The sequence below is a fragment of the Tachysurus fulvidraco genome, chromosome 1, assembly GCF_022655615.1.
Source record: "Tachysurus fulvidraco isolate hzauxx_2018 chromosome 1, HZAU_PFXX_2.0, whole genome shotgun sequence".
In the NCBI taxonomy this organism is placed as follows: domain Eukaryota; kingdom Metazoa; phylum Chordata; class Actinopteri; order Siluriformes; family Bagridae; genus Tachysurus; species Tachysurus fulvidraco.
In genome coordinates this window covers 26,867,339-26,886,818 of record NC_062518.1, presented here as the reverse complement: position 1 = coordinate 26,886,818, position 19,480 = coordinate 26,867,339, and the positions used below count along the sequence as shown (strand labels likewise).

The 19,480-nt window shown below is 37.6% G+C and overlaps 3 protein-coding genes across 7 annotated transcripts in view; 2 read left to right on the top strand and 1 right to left on the bottom strand.

Annotated features, from left to right (window-relative positions):
* The window catches only part of si:ch211-106h4.4 (MAM and LDL-receptor class A domain-containing protein 2), a 31,541-nt gene extending 30,152 nt beyond the window's left edge, over positions 1-1,389 (top strand). The window contains exons 49-51 of the mRNA XM_047811539.1: positions 516-612; positions 691-757; positions 887-1,389. Coding sequence (XP_047667495.1) covers positions 516-612; positions 691-757; positions 887-901 — 179 coding nt within the window. The 3' untranslated portion in view covers positions 902-1,389. The remainder of the gene's footprint in view (positions 1-515; positions 613-690; positions 758-886) is intronic.
* Positions 1,390-1,808: 419 nt separating this feature from the next.
* Positions 1,809-13,453, top strand: plxdc2a (plexin domain containing 2a). Its single transcript, XM_027169481.2, has 14 exons — positions 1,809-1,824; positions 2,024-2,245; positions 6,511-6,728; positions 6,835-6,975; positions 8,400-8,469; positions 8,556-8,678; positions 8,782-8,900; positions 8,984-9,083; positions 9,188-9,289; positions 9,482-9,563; positions 9,736-9,796; positions 9,891-10,059; positions 12,735-12,892; positions 13,226-13,453. Exons 1-14 carry the CDS (start codon positions 1,809-1,811, stop codon positions 13,451-13,453), a joined length of 1,809 nt encoding a protein of 602 aa, XP_027025282.2.
* A 1,121-nt stretch (positions 13,454-14,574) lies between these two features.
* Positions 14,575-19,480, bottom strand: part of myripa (myosin VIIA and Rab interacting protein a) — a 29,539-nt gene continuing 24,633 nt past the window's right edge. For 3 of the 5 annotated variants that reach the window (XM_027168987.2, XM_027168986.2, XM_027168985.2), the window contains exons 11-17: positions 18,041-19,381; positions 17,871-17,921; positions 17,370-17,549; positions 17,085-17,246; positions 15,581-15,658; positions 15,395-15,455; positions 14,575-15,231 (exon numbers count right to left, since the gene is read on the bottom strand). In XM_027168987.2, the coding sequence (XP_027024788.2) occupies positions 15,218-15,231; positions 15,395-15,455; positions 15,581-15,658; positions 17,085-17,246; positions 17,370-17,549; positions 17,871-17,921; positions 18,041-19,381 (1,887 nt within the window). In that variant the 3' untranslated portion in view covers positions 14,575-15,217. The remainder of the gene's footprint in view (positions 15,232-15,394; positions 15,456-15,580; positions 15,659-17,084; positions 17,247-17,369; positions 17,550-17,870; positions 17,922-18,040; positions 19,382-19,480) is intronic. The other 2 variants (XM_047821496.1, XM_027168989.2) reach the window with 2 other exon arrangements.

The following is a 19,480-nucleotide window of genomic DNA, read 5'->3' as shown; positions in this document are numbered from 1 at the left end:
ACTTAACAACCTTAGTCCTTAACACCTGTAGAGGACTGGGGAATTACGGCAGGGATTTGGGGGTGATGGCAGCTACAGCTTTGGGAAAGATACTGCACTTCATTCTGATTGTGTGGGAACTTCCTCCCAGACGGTACAAGTATAAACAGCTACTGCAGTGCCCAAAGATCTCAATCTTCATTTAAGGAATTCTTTTTTACATTAAACTGTCATTATTTTGCTGAAAGCCGTAATGATTATTCAGTATATAGCTGCACGTAGTGTACAGATGACATTAATTGTGTCAATAACAAATTAGCTATTAAGATGAACTGTGTTGCAGTTTAGTAGATGTTTAGAACATGGTTAGAACACATATATTTCAAAATTCTCTAAAATATGTTATATTTTCAATTTTATATAATAATGTGTATTTAAAATCTAAGAAAAAAAGCTAGTTAAAGGTAATAGACAGCTGTACACTATTGTGTACAGTATATACTCATCTGTTTATCTTATGGGTTACGTTTTTTTAGGAATAGGAACAGGAGTGGCCGTTGCAGTGTCAGTAACGTTACTGGTGATAGCCATAGTCTGCAGCACCCTATACATGCTACAGAGACGCACAAACAGGTGAAATGACACTAAATATTATTTTCAAAGAAATGAAAGAGAAATGGGTTAGAATACTTTGTACTCGTACGTTAACAGATATAACACTGAACATCATGATCTGAGAAGAAATGCAGTCTACGAACTTGATGACTGTGAACTACAGGTATGTATTTCTGCAATTTTGTTTTTTGTACAGTTTTTGTTTGTTTGTTTGTTTGTTTTGTTTCTAGAAATTGCTGAACATGATAGTGTATACTGTTTGTCTCTAATATGGATAATTATTCTTTTCCAGGATTCAGAGTCTTGAAGGGTGAACGATCAGCTTTATACAATGAGACGGACTGAGCCAGAAGAAACTAATAATCTCACTGATAATAACTCAGTGATAAACTTTTATTCATATCTGATTCATTTGTTTTTGTAATATTCAGTAGAAGTAAAACTCTTTTAAAGGCCCAGTAGATGTAAATTCATTTAAGTCTAGATGGAATTCAGGAGGGAAAGGGAAGGAAATTTCTTGATTCCACATGGAAATATGTGAAACATCTGGAACTAACCAAACTGCAGTGGGAATGACCCCAACTCTGTCCTAGACAGTAATCATCCGGAACAGATTTTTCCCTGACCACTGGGTCTCTCAACCTTGTGAGACATGTCACACGTTCCTAATCCTCTCATTCTTCACAGGAACCAATTTCCTCACCAGTGAGCCAACACACACACACACACACACACACACACACACACACACACACACACACACACACACACACACACACACACACACAGACCACAACATCAACATGGAAAATGTGCAATGGGGTGATTAGAAAACAGAAAAGATTTTGCATCAGAATAAATCTGTGGATTTGAGATGTCTGGTTTTTATGATGAATGGTTGTATTGATTAAAACCTTTCCCTAAAAAAGTGGTATTTTGTTTTTTCATAGTGCTGACACAGGGTCGGCCATTAACGTTCAGGAAACACATAAACCACTACACTAGACTGATATAGGAATTGTGGTTCTGATGCCTAATAATTAAAAGTGTCTAGAGAATGCATAAATCATTAGTCATGGAAGGAAAGTTTCAGAATATCTCATTTATTACTTGACCTGACCAAAGATCTCAGATATCCATGCTGGGAAAGAAACGTTTAAGAAACTGACTGAGTATATACAGAGATCGACAGTAGAGTTATCTTTCAAGACAAGATGCAACAACAAATGGGTGCCACACACAAACAAAAAAAAAACTAAAGTGATCAAAAAAAGGGGGGATTTTGTTGTTGTTGAAAATAGGTTGAATTGGCTGAATAAAAAAGTCCATTCTGGCTGCCAGAGGACTGACCATCCCCGTTTGGTCAAATCAGTAGTTGGTTGTCTGAGCTGTATGTAGGCACTGTGTACTGTATGTGAGCAAGTGTCAGACGGAAACACTCCTGTGCTGCTGATGCCACTCCGAGCTGAAGATCTAGCGGAGTTAGAAGTCCACGAAGGTGCTGTTACGAAGCACAGTTTCAGGATTATTGAGCTGTCCGTGTTGGAAATGGCAACAAGATTCAATGTGTTTCTTGGACTGTTCGTAGCCATTCAGATGAGGCTTACCATTGAGGTGCTGTCGAAAACTGGTGAGTATATGATCGAACTCAGTTTGCAGACATGATATTTACTTGCACAGTAACAGGTAATGGGAAAAGACGGAATATCATTTCCAAGGGAATAATTGCTAAAAAAAAATTCATTAAGGTCGCAGATTTTGTGTGGTGATTATAGATATAATTTAGATACAAGCTGGGGATATACTGTATCCTCACCAGGTTTTTCATGTGACTGATTTTTATGTGACTGGTTTTGTCCACAACATATATTTTCATATGCCCCAGGTTTGTCCATACAGCATTTTGTCATGCCCTTTTCTGTCCGTACTACGTTTTTGTCTACACAATTTTCTGATATGCTTGGTTTTGTCCCCCACCATATTTATATGGAAATTTTTTCTCCTCACTAGATTTTTTTTTTGTTCTTTTGACTTTTTTGACATGCCCTGTTTAGTGATATGTCCGGTTTTATTCCACTCCTCCTAACTGCTAGGGGCAGTGTTTTAAAACCTGGATACATTGTTATAAGCTTATATGCACACCAACAACTTTACCACAATAAACAGTTTACTGTCAATGGGACTCTGTCCTCTTTATTCTTCTCACCTTGCAACAATTTGAGTAACAGATTGTGATTACAGTAACAGCTAGAGATAACCTGTCCTTCTAAGTCAGCAATGACATTAACGTCTTATGATTTTACTTCCACTAGAACTTGTAGTTTAATTTATATAGCATTTACCTCTCAGATATTGCTGAGTGTAACATATGGAGCTCTCTCTCTCGCACACACACACGCACACACACACACACACCGCACCACACACTCACCACACAGATTGTTCAATTGGAAGATTTAACCTCAAATATTGAGTCAGATTTTACTCACGTGCCAAAGTCAAAGGGTCTGCTAGTCATAAGTGTAGGAATGTCCTGGTTTCAGAAGTGGTTGAGCTAAAACCAATAAAACAAAAACACATTTCTTCTAATGTGGTGAGCTTTCCAAGCATGAGGCATACCTCTCATGGTTAACCACCAAAGTTTATATACATCAATGGCTCTGAGTGATTATCTCTCCGGAAGCCAGAGATGATCATCCGCAGTGTGTTCACTGCCTGTGACTACAACGAAGCAAGGGTTTTCAGTTTAGATGTATCCTATGCTAATTAAACAGAGATATTGACCCAACTGGGAGAATTCAATTTTGATTCTGAGCTGAGAAAGCATATTCAGTCTTTCTTGAATTGCACTATGCAGCGGTGTCTGGGAGTAAGAATTATTTAGACTTTACCAGACCTAGGGTACTGCTTGCAGACTGCAAACAGTTTGAGAAAACCGGTTGGACATGTCAATGACTCTTAGCGCCAGATAGCCACAGCCTTGGCTATCCTCTAAAGGAGACAAATGATACACTCATGTCAGATTCCTGACAGACACTTGAGCACCCTTAACCTAGCAGTTGGTTGACCACCAAAGGATGTCCCACACTAACAGAACCACACTAACATACCAGAAAAGGGCAATAGACCAGGCATTTCTGTAGTTCAGGGCACAGAATTCAGAGCGTCCGGCCTGACCAAATTTCAACCCGATCATGCAGCCATTCCGTATGAGACATAATCAAAAAGGTAGGTTCATGGTAGAACCTTGACCATGCATTTTGTTGTTATGAAGAAAGACTGCAGTCACTGTCTTTAAATCCCTTCCTTTACGTATGTAATCCTATCAGATGTTAACTATGTTGTGAAGCCACATACTGAGTCCCATTGCTCAGGGTACATTCATGTGTGTTTTTTAAATGTGTTTTTTTTTCCTAATGGACTCAAACAACCTTTCAAGATAGAAGACTCAAGATAAAAGTCTTGTATGCATTCCCATGTCATTCACTCAATCACCACACTACACAGCATACAAAATTTGAACTGCAGTAGTCTTCTCAAGGTCCCAAAAGGACAAACACGTCCCTGGTTTACACTAGGTTGTACACATTGCAATATAAGAATGGAATGGTGTAGACTGCCAGGGTATATGCGTCCTGTCATTTGGCTGCTTGAAGCTTTGGAGGGACTGATGGCTATGTCACAGCAGCTCAGGAAATAATACAGAATGCTAGAACCCTAGCACAAATGATTGTAATGCTAGGCATTCTTAAGTTCCTGGACATGTTTTTGAAAGGGACCAGACACCCTGCATTGTTAACATTCTCTAAGAGTTAAGAGTCCAAAAGTCCCCCTTGTGTTGATGTCAAGTTTGCTTTGTATGAACTCATAGAGGATACTTTACTAGAATTGTAGACAGCCCTTTGTGCCGGTCAGCACCTAGGTGCACCACTAAGGTGATGATATATAGCTTTTCTGTCTGTTTTTATGACTGGATGTCTTTTCAGGCAAACCTAGGGTTCTTTCCTAAGGTTATAAATCTAAAAAGTTTTGATTGACTTTGCAGTGTTCTACAAAGGTTAATTTGCAGAAAGTTCACTACCATGTACTGGAGTAACTGAGCTGCGAAGAATAAACCAAAGCGATCATGAAAATTCATATTAATACCATTGCCCCTGGCCTGTACGTATATGGTCCCACCAGTCCACCTGCAACTATGAGGAATGCAGAGTATGTTTCACTCTTTCTTGTGAAAAGCTGATGATTTGTCCCTGGAAGAATGTAACAAATGCATTCATCTAATCTGTATTTCAGATAAAAACAGATACACGCATTACTGAATCTCATTCATATATACAATTATGCAAATGAGTATCGAGTAGGATTACGATAAAAGAAATTTCATTCCACAGTGAGTTAACAGTTTATTACATACACATATCTAGTTGTGTGTTGTGTCCCAGCATGAATTTGCTTGTGTTTTAAAGGTGCCCTTCCACACAAAACCGTTTTTACTTGTATTTTTTGATATGTGTCAGGTCCATATGTGTTTGTGTTGTGTCGGGACTGTAAAAATGAACTGCTACCTCCCCTGTCAGCTCTAGACACTGATAAGAAATAAGCGGAGAAATCTGGTCAGTTAGAAAAGCTGCTCAGAGTGACGTAGAAATGATCGAGCTCATTACTATACATGAGCACTCCCACAGAATTCATGTGCTCAGTGAGTTTCCTAAAGATCAAGGATGGCTAAACGTCAATATATTCGAAGAAGCCATTCTGCCACAATTCAAGGTGATTGTAAACAAATTTACTCTAGACTAGGCTACTTATTGTGCTGGGTGAATGAATAGTCATGCTCTCATACCCTAGTGGTTAGCTAATCGGAGCCAAGCAGCATAGCTCATTGAATATTAATGAGAACTGGCACAAATCGAGCTGAGTCTTCCTGCAGGCTTTCTATACCACACTAGAATGGCTTGAAACAAGATAACCAAGGCATTTTTTCCACAAAAAATGTTACAGAGTCCATGGTAAACGTCAGACATTACCACAAAAGTAATGAAATACGTGTGGCAGGGCATCTTTAATATACAGCTATGACTCGTGCTCTGCTATTCTACGTATGTTGTACCACACAACAGTATTCCATGAATGTTGCACTATTGTTGCACTATTTTTGCAGATACTGCAAAATTTATGTCAAAGATGTTGCAATATTTCTCACAGTGTATGTCCTAATTTGTGACTGGAACACATTCCCTACGTCATCACACTGCCACAGATTTTCTTCACACTAAACAGAGGAACCAGGCAATGTCAATCAGACCAAGCAACTTTTTGTTCAAGTTTGATGCACACTGGCAATGTTTTGTTGTTTTCTGACATTATAACCTTACATGAGCTGTTCTAGCATTTCCTCCAGTAAGTGGAGCAATTTGAGAGTACATTCTGAGAGTACATTCTGCACACTGATGTTGAATTTGGTTATGATTTGATGGTTGTGGCCAGTCTGTGTGCTTTAACGATTTTCTGTATTTTCCTATTTGTACTCATGTGAAATATGACTCAATGAAATCATGATGATTGGCAATGATTTGACAATACTGCACTGTATGTATATGGTTGGCAATATGACTGCGTAGTTTTGTAAGGTTGGAGCTTCATAGCAAAGTACAGTCTACAGTGTTATCAGAAGATCCAGGAGAATCAGGAGAAACTTGAATTATTTACCAGAAAATTAACATCCAAAGCACCCTGCATGCCCTTGTAGCCTTTCATGTCCTTCAGCCACCAGATATATACAGAATGGTAGTAAAGAGAAGCGTAATATATTTAAAATGTACTGAATTCTTTTCCACATAGACATTATGCACGTGAACTGAGACTGAAATGGAATATATAGTACCGGGTGAATTTAATTCTTTATTCATCATGCAGCATTTGAGACCATTCATGAAAGGCAGAGTGCAGCAACACATCTAAAAATCCAAAAAGAGAAAGAGAAGAGTGGGATGCCCTCCTCTACACAGCCCAGTCATGGTTGGGCCGGTCATTTTCAGGAATATGGGCATTACGAGGAGCGTGGGAGGTCTGGAACAGAACACCACCATGAAGTATTAACTAATAAGAACCACCTAAACAAATCTCACACTGAGGTATTCAATTATTTTTATAACTGAAAACTCAAGAAAAAAAATCCCTGCGATTTATATTTGTACCTGTTTCGCTTACATATAGTTTATGTCTTTTCTTGTCTGACAGAAAGATATAGATCATATCTACTACATTTCCAAAATCTACCAGCCCACAGATGCTGCAAGCAAGGATTTATGGGTGGATTTAAAACAGATGGATAAAGAAAAGTTTCACGGAGTCCTCCCTAATACTCACAGACAAGCTTTGGTATGGGCACAAATCCTATTATAAATTGAAGCACTTTTGCTCATCAAATGTTGGATTGTCTTCCACTAAACTTGGCGAGTTATTTATCACATCTACAGTAGATGTAAATATCAGGAAATAGAAGCTGAATTATTGATCTGTCGTCATGTATTTATCTAAATGCAGTCAGCTGATTTCCTCTGTACATGTTTATAATAGCATTAAGCTCATAACTGAAATGTTAAAAAATTAGTTTTATAGTTTATTTTTTGTGATTGATTTTGCTCAGGTATGCTAATAAACATGAATCTTTTATCATACAAAACATAACCATATAATTCATAAGAGCTGAATATTGACTATACAGTATATGATTGATGATAGGGAGGCATGGTGGCTTAGTGGTTAGCACATTTGCCTCACACCTCCAGGGTTGGGGGTTCGATTCCCGTCTCCGCCTTGTGTGTGTGGAGTTTGCATGTTCTCCCCGTGCCTCGGCGGTTCCCTCCGGGTACTCCGGTTTCCTCCCCCAGTCCAAAAACATGCATGGTAGGTTGATTGGCATCTCAAAATTGGCCGTAGTGTGTTAGTGAATGAGAGAGTGTGTGTGCCCTACGCTGGGTTGGCACTCCGTCCAGGGTGTATCCTGCCTTGATGCCCGATGACGCATGAGATGCACAGGCTCCCCGTGACCCGAGAAGTTCGGATAAGCGGTAGAAAATGAATGAATGAATGAATGAATGAATGAATGATGATACTGAGACTGTATAAGGGCTGATAGTGATGTGTTACTTGTGTCAGTTGCAGAATAATATCAAGGAAACACCCAAACATGAGAAAACCCAAACATGTTAAATCAAGGGTTTTCAAGTTAACCAGATAAGAAACACTACTGTTTTGTGTGCAATGAATTGTCCTTTAATATAATGCCAAAAGAGCTATAAGTTCTACCAGGCTGTATCAGTATCATAACAATTAGCAGCTAAGACGTGCATGGTTTCTTGGTTCTTCTTTCATCATTACTTCTATATTTTTCTCATACCATTACATTTCAGCCTAAAGCATATTGTAGCTGAATATCTTTGTGTTTGCTTATTATTTATATCTATTTTGCTAACTGTAAATTGGCATAAATTGTATAATTTCTTAGCAGACAAATGTATTTGTATAAAATTGTGATTTTAGTATGGTGTTTCAAAAATCAAACTAGAAGTCAATTACAAAAAAATATTACAATATTACAATCGTTCCTGGTTTTCCCTATTATAAACCTGAACTTTCTATATAGAAAACATGAAAATATATTATGCACAACACAACAAGTATAGCCACAACACAACAAACATACTGTTAATGCAAGTACATACTGATTTTTTTAATTTTATTTTGTGGGACTTTCCCTGTTCCCTCTGAATGGAATAAATAAATTGGTTGTTGTTTTACAGACTGTGAACTTGTCCTTTGAGTTTCCTTATTATGGACATTTACTGAAAGAAATAACAGTGACTACTGGTGGTGAGTTCTTAACAATGTCCAAAATGAACATACTCTAAAGATGTATTTGTAGTAAATTACTGTGAAGAATCTTCCCATGTCCACAGGTTTTCTCTACACAGGAGACATGATCCATAAGATGTTGACAGCCACTCAGTACATTGCTCCACTTATGGCTAACTTTGACCCGAGTATTTCCCCAAATTCCACCATCATTTACTCTGATAACGGTACGGTTGAGTGCTGCACATATCCTGTTTTTCCCACCACATTTCTTAGACCTTAGAATAAAAGAGGTCATTATGTGATTTAGCTAATCTCTCTGGTTCACAGGCACAGCTCTTATTGTGCAGTGGGACCATGTTTACCTCCAGGATGACCCACATTTGGGCAGTTTTACTTTCCAGGCTTTGTTGCACAGTGATGGAAGGATCACATTTGCTTACAAAGAGGTTTGGAACTGTTTGACTTTCATGGCTAAAAATAAAATAAAAAAGGTATTGTTTTGCTAATGCTGTTTAAACATAATTCTCAGATTCCTGCTGATGTGAGTGAAATTAGATCAGAGAATCATCCAGTGAAAGTTGGCCTTTCTGATGCATTTGTGGTGCTTCATAAGATTCAGCAGATTCCAGGTACAATGTGTCACTACTAAAGAAAGAATTCTGTTAATTCTGTTTAACAAATATCTGTGAATGCGCTCAGACAAGCAGCTCTAAGAACCCTTGTATTTCTACAGACATCGACATCCGAAGGAGAACAATATATGAGTACCATCGAGTTGAGCTGTTGAAATCCAAAATTACCAACTCCACGGTTGTTGAGTTGCTGCCGCTTCCGAGTGAGTCTCTCTCATAGCAAAATGAGATCAGACTTTTTTCTATCTTTAAGACCGTCGTGCCCACCGTGTCATTTTTCTCAGTTTAGTGGTGTGTATTTATTTGTTTAGTGTGAGTGAACCAGAATGTTCTTCCACTTTTGTCACCTCTGTGTTAAATTATGCCCTGTTTTCTGTTCATCCCAATTGCACTAGCCTGCCTACAGTTCTCCAGCTGTGACAGCTGTGGTACAGCTCGCATCGGCTTCAACTGTAGCTGGTGCAGCCGCCTACAAAGGTGCCATTCATTTATATCCATTTTTTAATCACTTTTTTGTGCCTTATATTAGTATTTACATCCTATATCCTATACCTGGTCCATGGGAAGATTTTGGAGGAAAGTGTGGTCATAATGACACAGAGTCAAGAACTGTATCCTGTACACACTATTTTATATGTCTGGTGTGCAGATGTTCCAGCGGCTTTGACCGAAATCGTCAAGACTGGGTTGACAGTGGTTGTTTGATTGAGGTAATAACATGTTGGCATTGTCACAGTTACTGTAACATTATTCTCTATTACTTTTGTTACATTTATTATTGACTAAATTTCAATGAATTTACAGATAAAGAACAATAGTTGCAGTGATACAATCAAAACACATGCTGTAAGCACTGGGCCTGCAATCAATAACACAGCAGCCTCTACAGCCACAGCCCAACCCAGCAGATACAGCAGTGTTATCAGCACGGTCTCGTCCCAAAATATTCATCTCACTACCATCTCTGTTAATCGTGAGTAGAATTTAATAAGAATACAACTATAGCAATCTACACTCTACACTCTTCATCAACGTGCTTAACAATCAGCGAGGGGTGTAGTGCCTCTCAGGGTAAAAACTAGGCCCAAATGCAGGGATAGCCAAATAAACGATTTCATATAAATGAAATCGAAACTCAAATGTATGTAACACAGTACACAGAAGGAGATAACCACGACTCGAAGGCTTCCATGCTGCAGAACACAACTTGGCAGGAATAAATAGGGGAAACAATTAAGGGCACATAAGGGACAGGTGTACAGAGGCAGGAAGAATAAAGGCAAGGACAGATGAACATGAAACAAGCAAAAACACATAACATGATACATAAAAATCACACTACCGGGACATACAGTACCTTAGAGTCCGGCAGCAAATGTTTAAGCATAACCCTAACAACAATATAACAAAACTTTAAAAATTCTGATGGAGGAATGGACCAAGTGCCCTTCAACCTTACTTAGTTTTAATCTTTTCTTCATGCATCAAAAAATGTTCACTGTAAAAGTGGTGAATATTTAAAAATGTATATTTAGTTAAATAAAAATTAAAATACATAAATAAAACTCAATGTCTCTATTTTTGAGGTTAAAAGACTGTTCTGTACCATTTTACCATGTTAGTCCAATAAACCTCATTTCACTACTAAAATATTACTGTTATTTGATAGATCAAAACTGACCCAAACATCCAAATATTTCTAAATGAAAATCGTGGAAATTGTCACGATTTTTGTGGAAAATCGTGGAAACTTCCTAAACTTTTGCATATGACTGTAGAAGTGTACTAATAATTATGGAGGGAATTCTATCACAATGAATTATATATAAATGCAAATACAAAGAATAAGCCAGTAGAAACCAATTCAACTGTTTACCAGGCCAACAGCCAGAAGCACAGGCTGTATATCATGTTTACAGAGTCTTACTAATACATTCAGCCTGCCTTATCCAACATAACAACACTGTAAATCTACCAGGCAGTGACAGTGTAGCTTACATCATCTCCACTTCACAGTCCATGAGGCCAAGTGCCAAAGTCTTTCCTTTAATAACGCTGGGCCTGTAAATTAGAATGGAGTGGTGGACATAAAATAGATGGAATACAGTTTGATATATTTCATATAAAAGATTCCCTTTCATTCTAAAATGTTATATCCAGAGACAGTAATATGGTAGATACTAGAGGTGAAAATAAGTCAGTTACTTATTATGTTTTGTTCTGTTTTGCTTTTTTTTCTTGCAGAAGGGACAGAGATTTTACTTCCTTTGACTGAAGCTAGATGTAAGTGTCCCACTGAACTGTTTTTATCTATTTGGATAAAAATATATATATATTATTTTGTTTTATAAAAGCTTTGGTCTACAACAAATGCTAGTAATTTATATGAGTGCAGTTTTAGACCGGATAACCACCAGGGATACACTGCTAGACTCCTAGATACCTTTATTTGCACACACATGCTGGAACCTTAATACAAACTAAAGATGTAACATAACATTTTAATAAAAATCATCATTATCATTGGGAATCTGTCTCACGGAACCTTCTCGTCAGTTTCCTGGCAGGGATCTGCAGCAGTTTTACAGTGTTCATAGACTCACAGTCGCACTTGCACTCTATTTCACCCCACACACCTGATTAAGCTATATCAAAAAGTCATAAGGAACCAATACAACCTCGTGCACTCACTCCACTAGCAGTGGTGATTTCAATTTTAGAGAATTTTATAGGAAAATGTGCACGGTGATGCTTAGTAGCACAGACCGCTGAATATAGCCCAAGAGGAGGGGTTGCTTCTCATAAGAAGGCATGTTGTGGAACAGGTCAGGACTCTGGCCTGCCTGTTTTCATGGTGAGTTGCTCTCAGTGAGGCTAATTATGAGTGGGGCCAATTGAGCAGCTTCCATGCCAAAGGGATTTAAAATGGAAGGCTGAATGGAGAAACTCCAAACAAATAAGTTCCAGTACAAGCCTGTAAAAGTATCACAAAGAAGACACCAACAGTCTGGTGATGCCAATGGGTCACCGGCTCAATTTAATTATCGCAAGCAAAGATTATCCACCATAAAATAAGGTTTTTTGTATACTTTTGTTCCTATACTTTTGCACATCTAATAATTAGATTTCATATTCTTATTTTGAGCTCAAGCCCAAATGTCTTCAGTGTGTAACAAAAGCAAACGAATTGGCCTCTGTGTCCCATATTTGAGGCGAGGTAAATAAACGGACAGATGGGACGAAGAGACAGTGGTAGATTACTTTACATTACCAACACGTTCCAACATACATACTGTACTGTACATACTGTACCTATCATAATGTATAGGACATAGAAAAGAATTCCCTCTATTGTATTATCGGCCTCTCTTTATTTTATTATTGGGGATTTATGTCATTTATGTATTCTTTGTTCTTTTTTACTTTTTCTATATTTAATTACATTAATTGTTCTATTTTGGCATGCTGGACTGTTTGGATTTTGAGTTTCAATAAATATAACAAAACTACTACTACGAATAATAATAATAATAATAATAATAATAATAATAATAATAATAATAATAATAATAATAATAATAATAATAATTACACAATGCAGCATATGGTATGTGCTTGAGGATTGTTTAATGCTGTTTGTTCTGACAGCCTCTGAGGCAGGGAAGGCAGGTGAACAAAGTGAAAGGCTACAGACGGGTCTGCTGATTAGCCTACTCCTCGTTGTGCTGTTAATGGTGGCCGCAGCACTGGCTACAGTCTACATGTACCATCATCCTACCTCCAGTGCCAGCCTGTTCTTCATCGAGGTCATAACATAAACAATTTCTTTTGCAAGTTTCATTTCTTCCATATTTTAAAATCTGAAGTTACAAATTTTGTCAATGGCAAAAACTAGATGCATTTTTTAAATGTTTATTTGGTCGAGACTTTAATCCCAAATGACATAAAAAGTTGACAAAATATAATTCAAGCATTTAGCTGAGCAGTTAAGGGTTAAGATCAGGGGTTTAGCAGGTTTTGCGGCAAGGGTTACGCAGCACCTTACTGTACCTTAGTAGTACAGTACCTTAATTACTATGCATATTTCTCTTTTACTGTGTAAAAACACTCTGTTTAACTCAATGTTCCTGCGTATACAGAGACGGCCAACACAATGGCCTGTGATGAAGTTTCGGCGAGGTTCTGGCCACCCAGCCTATGCTGAAGTGGAGGCTATGGGACGAGACAAAGAAGGCTTCATTTTAATAGAGACTAAAGACAACTTCATCATTGCAGACCGACGAGAGAGCTCAATTACCACAGACCAAAGAGATGGCTTCATTGTGCCTGACCAAAAAGAAAGATTCCTTGCTGTGGGACATCGTTGACATGTACAGAACTTCATCTGTAAAGAGACTGGACATTAAACATACCTCAGAACAGTTACTATATTTTTTTAACAAATGTTGATAAATCTATCTATCTATCTATCTATCTATCTATCTATCTATCTATCTATCTATCTATCTATCTATCTATCTATCTATCTATCTATCTATCTATTGATCGCTATGAAATGTATATATTAGTGCTGGGCAATGATTGAAATGATGTAATCATGATTAATCGCATTGTTATGCACAAACTCAATAATGAATTCAAAAGAATTGTATTTTGCACTTTTAAGTGCTGCTATATGAACGTATATATTTCATATATATGAGCTATATGAAAAGTGAATTAACATTTGATTGGCAAACACTTAAAACATATAAGGTGCTTTTTTTTTTTAAAGTATTTCCTTTACAAGCATTTTAATGTAAATCTCAACTTATACATTAATATAATTAAATTAAATCCAAAGCTATTTGCCAGCGCCAGGGTTTAGTTTGTTATAGAAAAACAAGTTATGCTCAGAGCCCAGAACCTCGATCATGACATTATAACAGACACCAACAGCTAATTAACATTTATAATTCTTTTATTTAATTTTCTTTTCTGTACAGGTACCAGCAGAAACATTTGAGAAAAGATTTGAAATGAAAATGTCCATTTAAGAGTTTGGTACCTTTCTCCATTTTTCTGTCCCTGCTAGTTCTTTTCAGTGCCAGTTTGTGTGAGTGCTGCAGTAGTCTTAACCCCATCCACCCAAATGCTCTTGTTGGTCTTACACAACCAGTACTTATCAACATTCCACCCCTCCTGTGATCCAATGGTTTATCTGTATGTATATTCAGAGCCCTTGATCAATTGACTTTCAAAATAATAATAATAATTAACTGCGTTAATGCGTAACGCAGTCTGTGTTAATCAATTAATGCGGTTCTGCATTAATGTGCCCAGCCCTAATATATATATGTGTGTGTGTGTGTGTGTGTGTGTGTGTATATATATTATTTACACAAGAAAATGTATTTGCACTATATACTGTAGTTCTTTTTTATTATTGAACAAAAAAGATTCTTATCCGCTTATTTGGTCAACATGAAAAAAACATGCAACACTGATATGATGTTACATAGAGAATTTTAATGCACACTAAATAACTACACATTTTTATTTGTATATATGATTCTAGTGTGTGATTCTTGTAAATTTATTTTTCTGGAAGGCTTTACTAGCTAATTGCACAGAAATGGTCAGGATTTGTTAGCGATGTTCTTAAAAGTGGTGCTGTGAAAAACAAAATGTAAATGTTTCTTGTAGAAAGAGTTGAAATAAAAAGAGTTATAATTAGATTTTAACAACAAAGTTAATAAAGCCTGATCAGTTTAGAATCTTCCAAATGCATATGGCAAAGGATCAAAAACTTATGATCTCATGTATGTGTCTAGAACATAAATAACCTACTGTTTGCGTTTACAGCATTTGGCAGACGCCCTTATTCAGATAGCCAGCAAATCTACCCTGTAATATTTTAAATTATATTATGCACATAATGATCATATTTGGTCTTTTTTTTGTTTTTCTTTTACATTTTGACCATTTAAACATTCTCATAGTCTGGCAATAGTGATCAAAATCAGTTTTGCGGTGTATGATGTGGTTATGTTTAACAGAAAAGGTTGTTTGGGCCTGTAATTCACTGATTAAAGGCACGGAGGTTCGGCTTGTTTGGCTGTAAAGTGATGCTTCCTGAGCTCCTGGACTCACTACGTCTTTTTGCCTAAAAATAGACAGAAGAAAAAAGACTGAAAAAAAAAAAAAACTTGACGTTTCTTATGGGGTACTATTTTTTTGCTTGTTGTTTTCTGCATGCTGTGCAGTATTCTGAATGCAATCAGGCATGATGTAGTACCCCTGGGACAGTTTGATGCTTTGACTGTTACCTTGCATTGGCGGTGCAGGCAGGCGGCGGCGGCGCTGGCGAGATGAATCTATGGTTTGTGGCTGCAATAAAAATGATATATATTTTACTAGGTATGCGTGTGGGTGTGTGAACATGAGCAGTGTTACTGCTGCACAAATGTGTCAAATGCTCAGGACACTGGCATGGTACTGTGTTTTCTTCTGACCTTGGCAAAACGCGTCTGTGGGGCTACATTAAGGCCAGCATTTTTCAGAGCTGCAATTCGTGCTGCAATGTCTGTCACCTGCAAATAAAAAGTACATTTAGTATAGTTTTATGTTAATATTGCAGATCTACCCTGCCCAGGACACAAATGAAGGGCACAAACCCCAAAAGTGTCCTGACTATAGATTTCATTAGGATTATCATCAATTATGGTTGTATGAGTTAGCGCTAACTCTCAGTAAACCGTACCTTCTACTGCTAAATACTGTAGTGTGTTCAGAAAGTATTCAGACCCCTCCACTGTCCTCACAATTTGTTGTTCTATACATACTTTTTGGACAAACACAATGTATAACACAATGTATACTGTAATAATAGAGTCAAAATATATTTTTGGAAATCTGGAACTTATTATATACGGAAATATTTCTTTCGGGCACATTCTGGTGCATCAGGTGCATCCTATTTGTTCAGGATTATCATGAGATAACACCGCGCTCCACTTGTGGCAGATTTAAACAATAAGACATCATTTAAAAAAAGGCATACATCTGTGTGTATACAGTCCCACAAAATCATACCAAAAATCAAGCAATGTATATAAGGAAAGTCTATGAAGGCATTTTTTAAAACCATGTTACGGTTTAGCTGTCAATCAGCCAAAATCAATAACAAGGCTAAAAAGGCCTTGTACGTGGAAGTAACCAAGAATGAACTCTATAACAAAGCTTAACAAGTCCTCCACAGAGGATGATGCATAAGTTAAATTTATTCATTTGAACTTTGGCAAAACAAAGGAACTACCAATCATGCTATTCAGAAACTTTTCAGCAGCATGGAGAGATCCTGCGAGTAATCATAGAAAGGAATGAAGGTTGACCTTTCAGCACAACAATAACGGAAACAAGTCAAATTCTCCACTTCAGATCTAATGAAGCTTAATAGGTTCTCCTAGGAAGAATGACTGTTACCAGATATGCTTCCATACAGTACTAAATAAAAGGTTTATTTTTTTGTAGATTCCAAAAGCTCAAACTTTTTCATTATGGATTATTGTGTAGATTATTGGTCAATGTAATGCATTAAAATGAATCTATAATACAAACATTGTACATAAAGTGAAGGGGACTGAATACTTTCCAAACCCACTCAGATCTGTGTTATTAAATTTATCAGCAATGTGATCTATGTAGGGAAAATTTATTTTTCCTTTTTTCTAGACTAGGTATCTGGACACTAATAGGAATGGGATGTTTAACTAGGCAGGTGCATTAAGAAAACTATATAGAAAACTATAACAAATTAAGCATGTGATAATATCTGCTTTTCATCAGGGTAAAAATGCAGGTTGTCATAACCACAGCAATACTGACAACAGAAGATGAAGAAGAAGAAGAAGAAGAAGAGAAGAAGAAGATGAAGAAGAAGTATAGCTGCATTATATGTTTCAGCTAGTGTTCTAGCAGAAGCAGTGTGGAGGAGCAAAGTAGTGAGGCGTAACATACCTGGAGCTCAGACTGCTTTACTTGAGCTGCAGCTGATGCCACCTGCTCCTCCAGCTGAGAGAGTTCTTCCTCTGTGGTGTGTCCACTGATGCTGCGTGCACACTCCTCAATGTCTCCCAGTTCAACCTCCAGCCCAAATACGGCACTAGCAGCCACATATACCTGATAGAGATAAACATAAATTCTGTGTATGCTATCGATATATGGAGTATTGCAGACCAGATGTGCAAATTCTATGCATTTGCTTGAGGCTTATAGGTGACAAGTTGCAAGCTGAGTTCTTACATTTTCCTCTATTTTGCTGAGCTGCTCATCTAGTCTCCTGCTCTGAGTGGGAGGAAGGGTAGGTCGATCCCATGATTCTGATTGGCTAAGACCCATGGCACCTTGGATAAGATCTTCAGTAGCATTGAGAACCTTCAACACCTCAGTAGTGATACTGCGCAGAGATGCAGCTGAATACTTCTACAGGTATGCATGCACATGCACACAAGCACACACACACAGTACACACATACAGTACCATTGATGGGACTTTCAGGAAAGATTAGAAAAAGTCAAAAAATAAATAAAAAATATATACATATCTGTCAGTGGAGCCCACAAGCTTATTTGGCATAATTAAGCAAGCAAAGGAAAGAATGATAGGTTAAGAAAGGAAGCTGATGTAAGGTAAGCTATCCAGTTGAAGCCCTTTAATACTTTTAATATTGTACCTTATATAACATTTCTCGCTAAATGGAAATCTGTAATAAATTTCATTCCATTACAACTTGGAGGAATCACCTGCTGTAGCGGAGTGAAGATAAATTGCAGGTCTTTTTCTAAGTGCACATCCTAACAGTCCCAGCCAGAAGCACAGGAAGAAGGAAAGTGAGAAGAGACAGTACAGTAAAAAGCAGATTTACATTTTATAATCAATGCACAAGCTGTAAAACATCTAACACAAATCTTACCTTGTAGACTTCCTCTGGGGTGAGAAACCCTTCCTGTCCAGAAGTAGTGCAGTCCAGAATATCTTTGAGTGTGTGCTCATTACACTCTTCTGCATCTGCTACACAACTTTGCTCTTCTGTTTTCCCAACGAAGTTACTTCTGCTCTCAATTTCCATATCACTCTCTTGTGCTTGTTTGTTTTGTTTTCCCATTATTACCTCCTTCTCCTTACAGTAATCATCAGTGAAATCTGATATGCTGTACGCTGTACTGCAGATTTGTGCCTCTGCTTCCTCTTCCATAATATTTAAACCCGCAACCACATTCTCGGTCATTTGCTTATATGTCGACTTCCCTTCCTCACCAAGATCAAGATCATCCTTAATGTATCTTATGCTTTCTTTCTCCTTGTTCATTCTATTTTCACTTCCTGCATTGTCTTTTTTACTTTCAGCTTCATATGCAGTGTCTTTTGTCTGCTTTCTGCACTCTTGACTCTCATCTTTTTCACTTTTTCCACAACTCTCTACAGGTGTCTCCAAAAGACATTTTGCCTCTAGTTCTATAAGTTCCTTACTCTTTATACTGTCTTGATTTACAGGTTCAGACTCAGTATCATCTCCCTGTCTACATTCCGATCTGTCTTTCTTTCCCTGTTCACCTTTCTGATCTACGTGCGCTCTCTCACTCAAATAATTTGCTTCGTCTTCGTTAGTTTTAGTCTGCCTCTCTGAGTCAGTGTTATAAGTGCTATAGAATTCTCTCTGTCTGTGCTCTTTGGGTTCTTCCAGTGACATTCTGGTAGTTCTCTCTATTGCAAGTGCACTTTGTTTCTCTACTGTCTCTTCATTGTGCAAATTATCGATCATATTTGTGCTCTTTGTTTCTGAATTCTCTCTCTTATTGTCTTCTACATCTGTTAACCTGGTGCCTACATTTTGATCTTTTTCTTCTTTTATCTCAGAGACTTTCTGTCCTTCATTCACCTCCATATCACTTAAGTCTTCTCTTTTCTCTTTGTCCCTCTCTTCTTTCTTTTCCCTCTCTCTATCTACAGGCTCTTCTACACCATCAAGCCCATTCCTGGAGAGCTGTGTTCCATTGGCATGATTGGCCAGTTCTCTCAGTTTGGATGTCAGCTGCTGATCTGAAGTACTATTCAGAACCTGATGCTCAGCGGTGGGGTCTTCTGCATCAGGTGTAAAAACACCAGGAGTCATGGCCCCAGATTTCAGAATGTCTGGGGTCACAGAGTCTGGCGTGTCTGCGTTCACGGTTTCATCACTTGGAAACTCTGAGACACTCTGCCTCTTGCTCTGGCATTTCAAAAGGTAATTTAATAGCATCCTGCCATAATCCTGCTGTAAAAAAATACGAAATATTACTTATGATGATTAAAAATCTTTATATAAACGCATTCGTTTAACCATTTATCATAAATATCTCAGATGTTTTCCTCA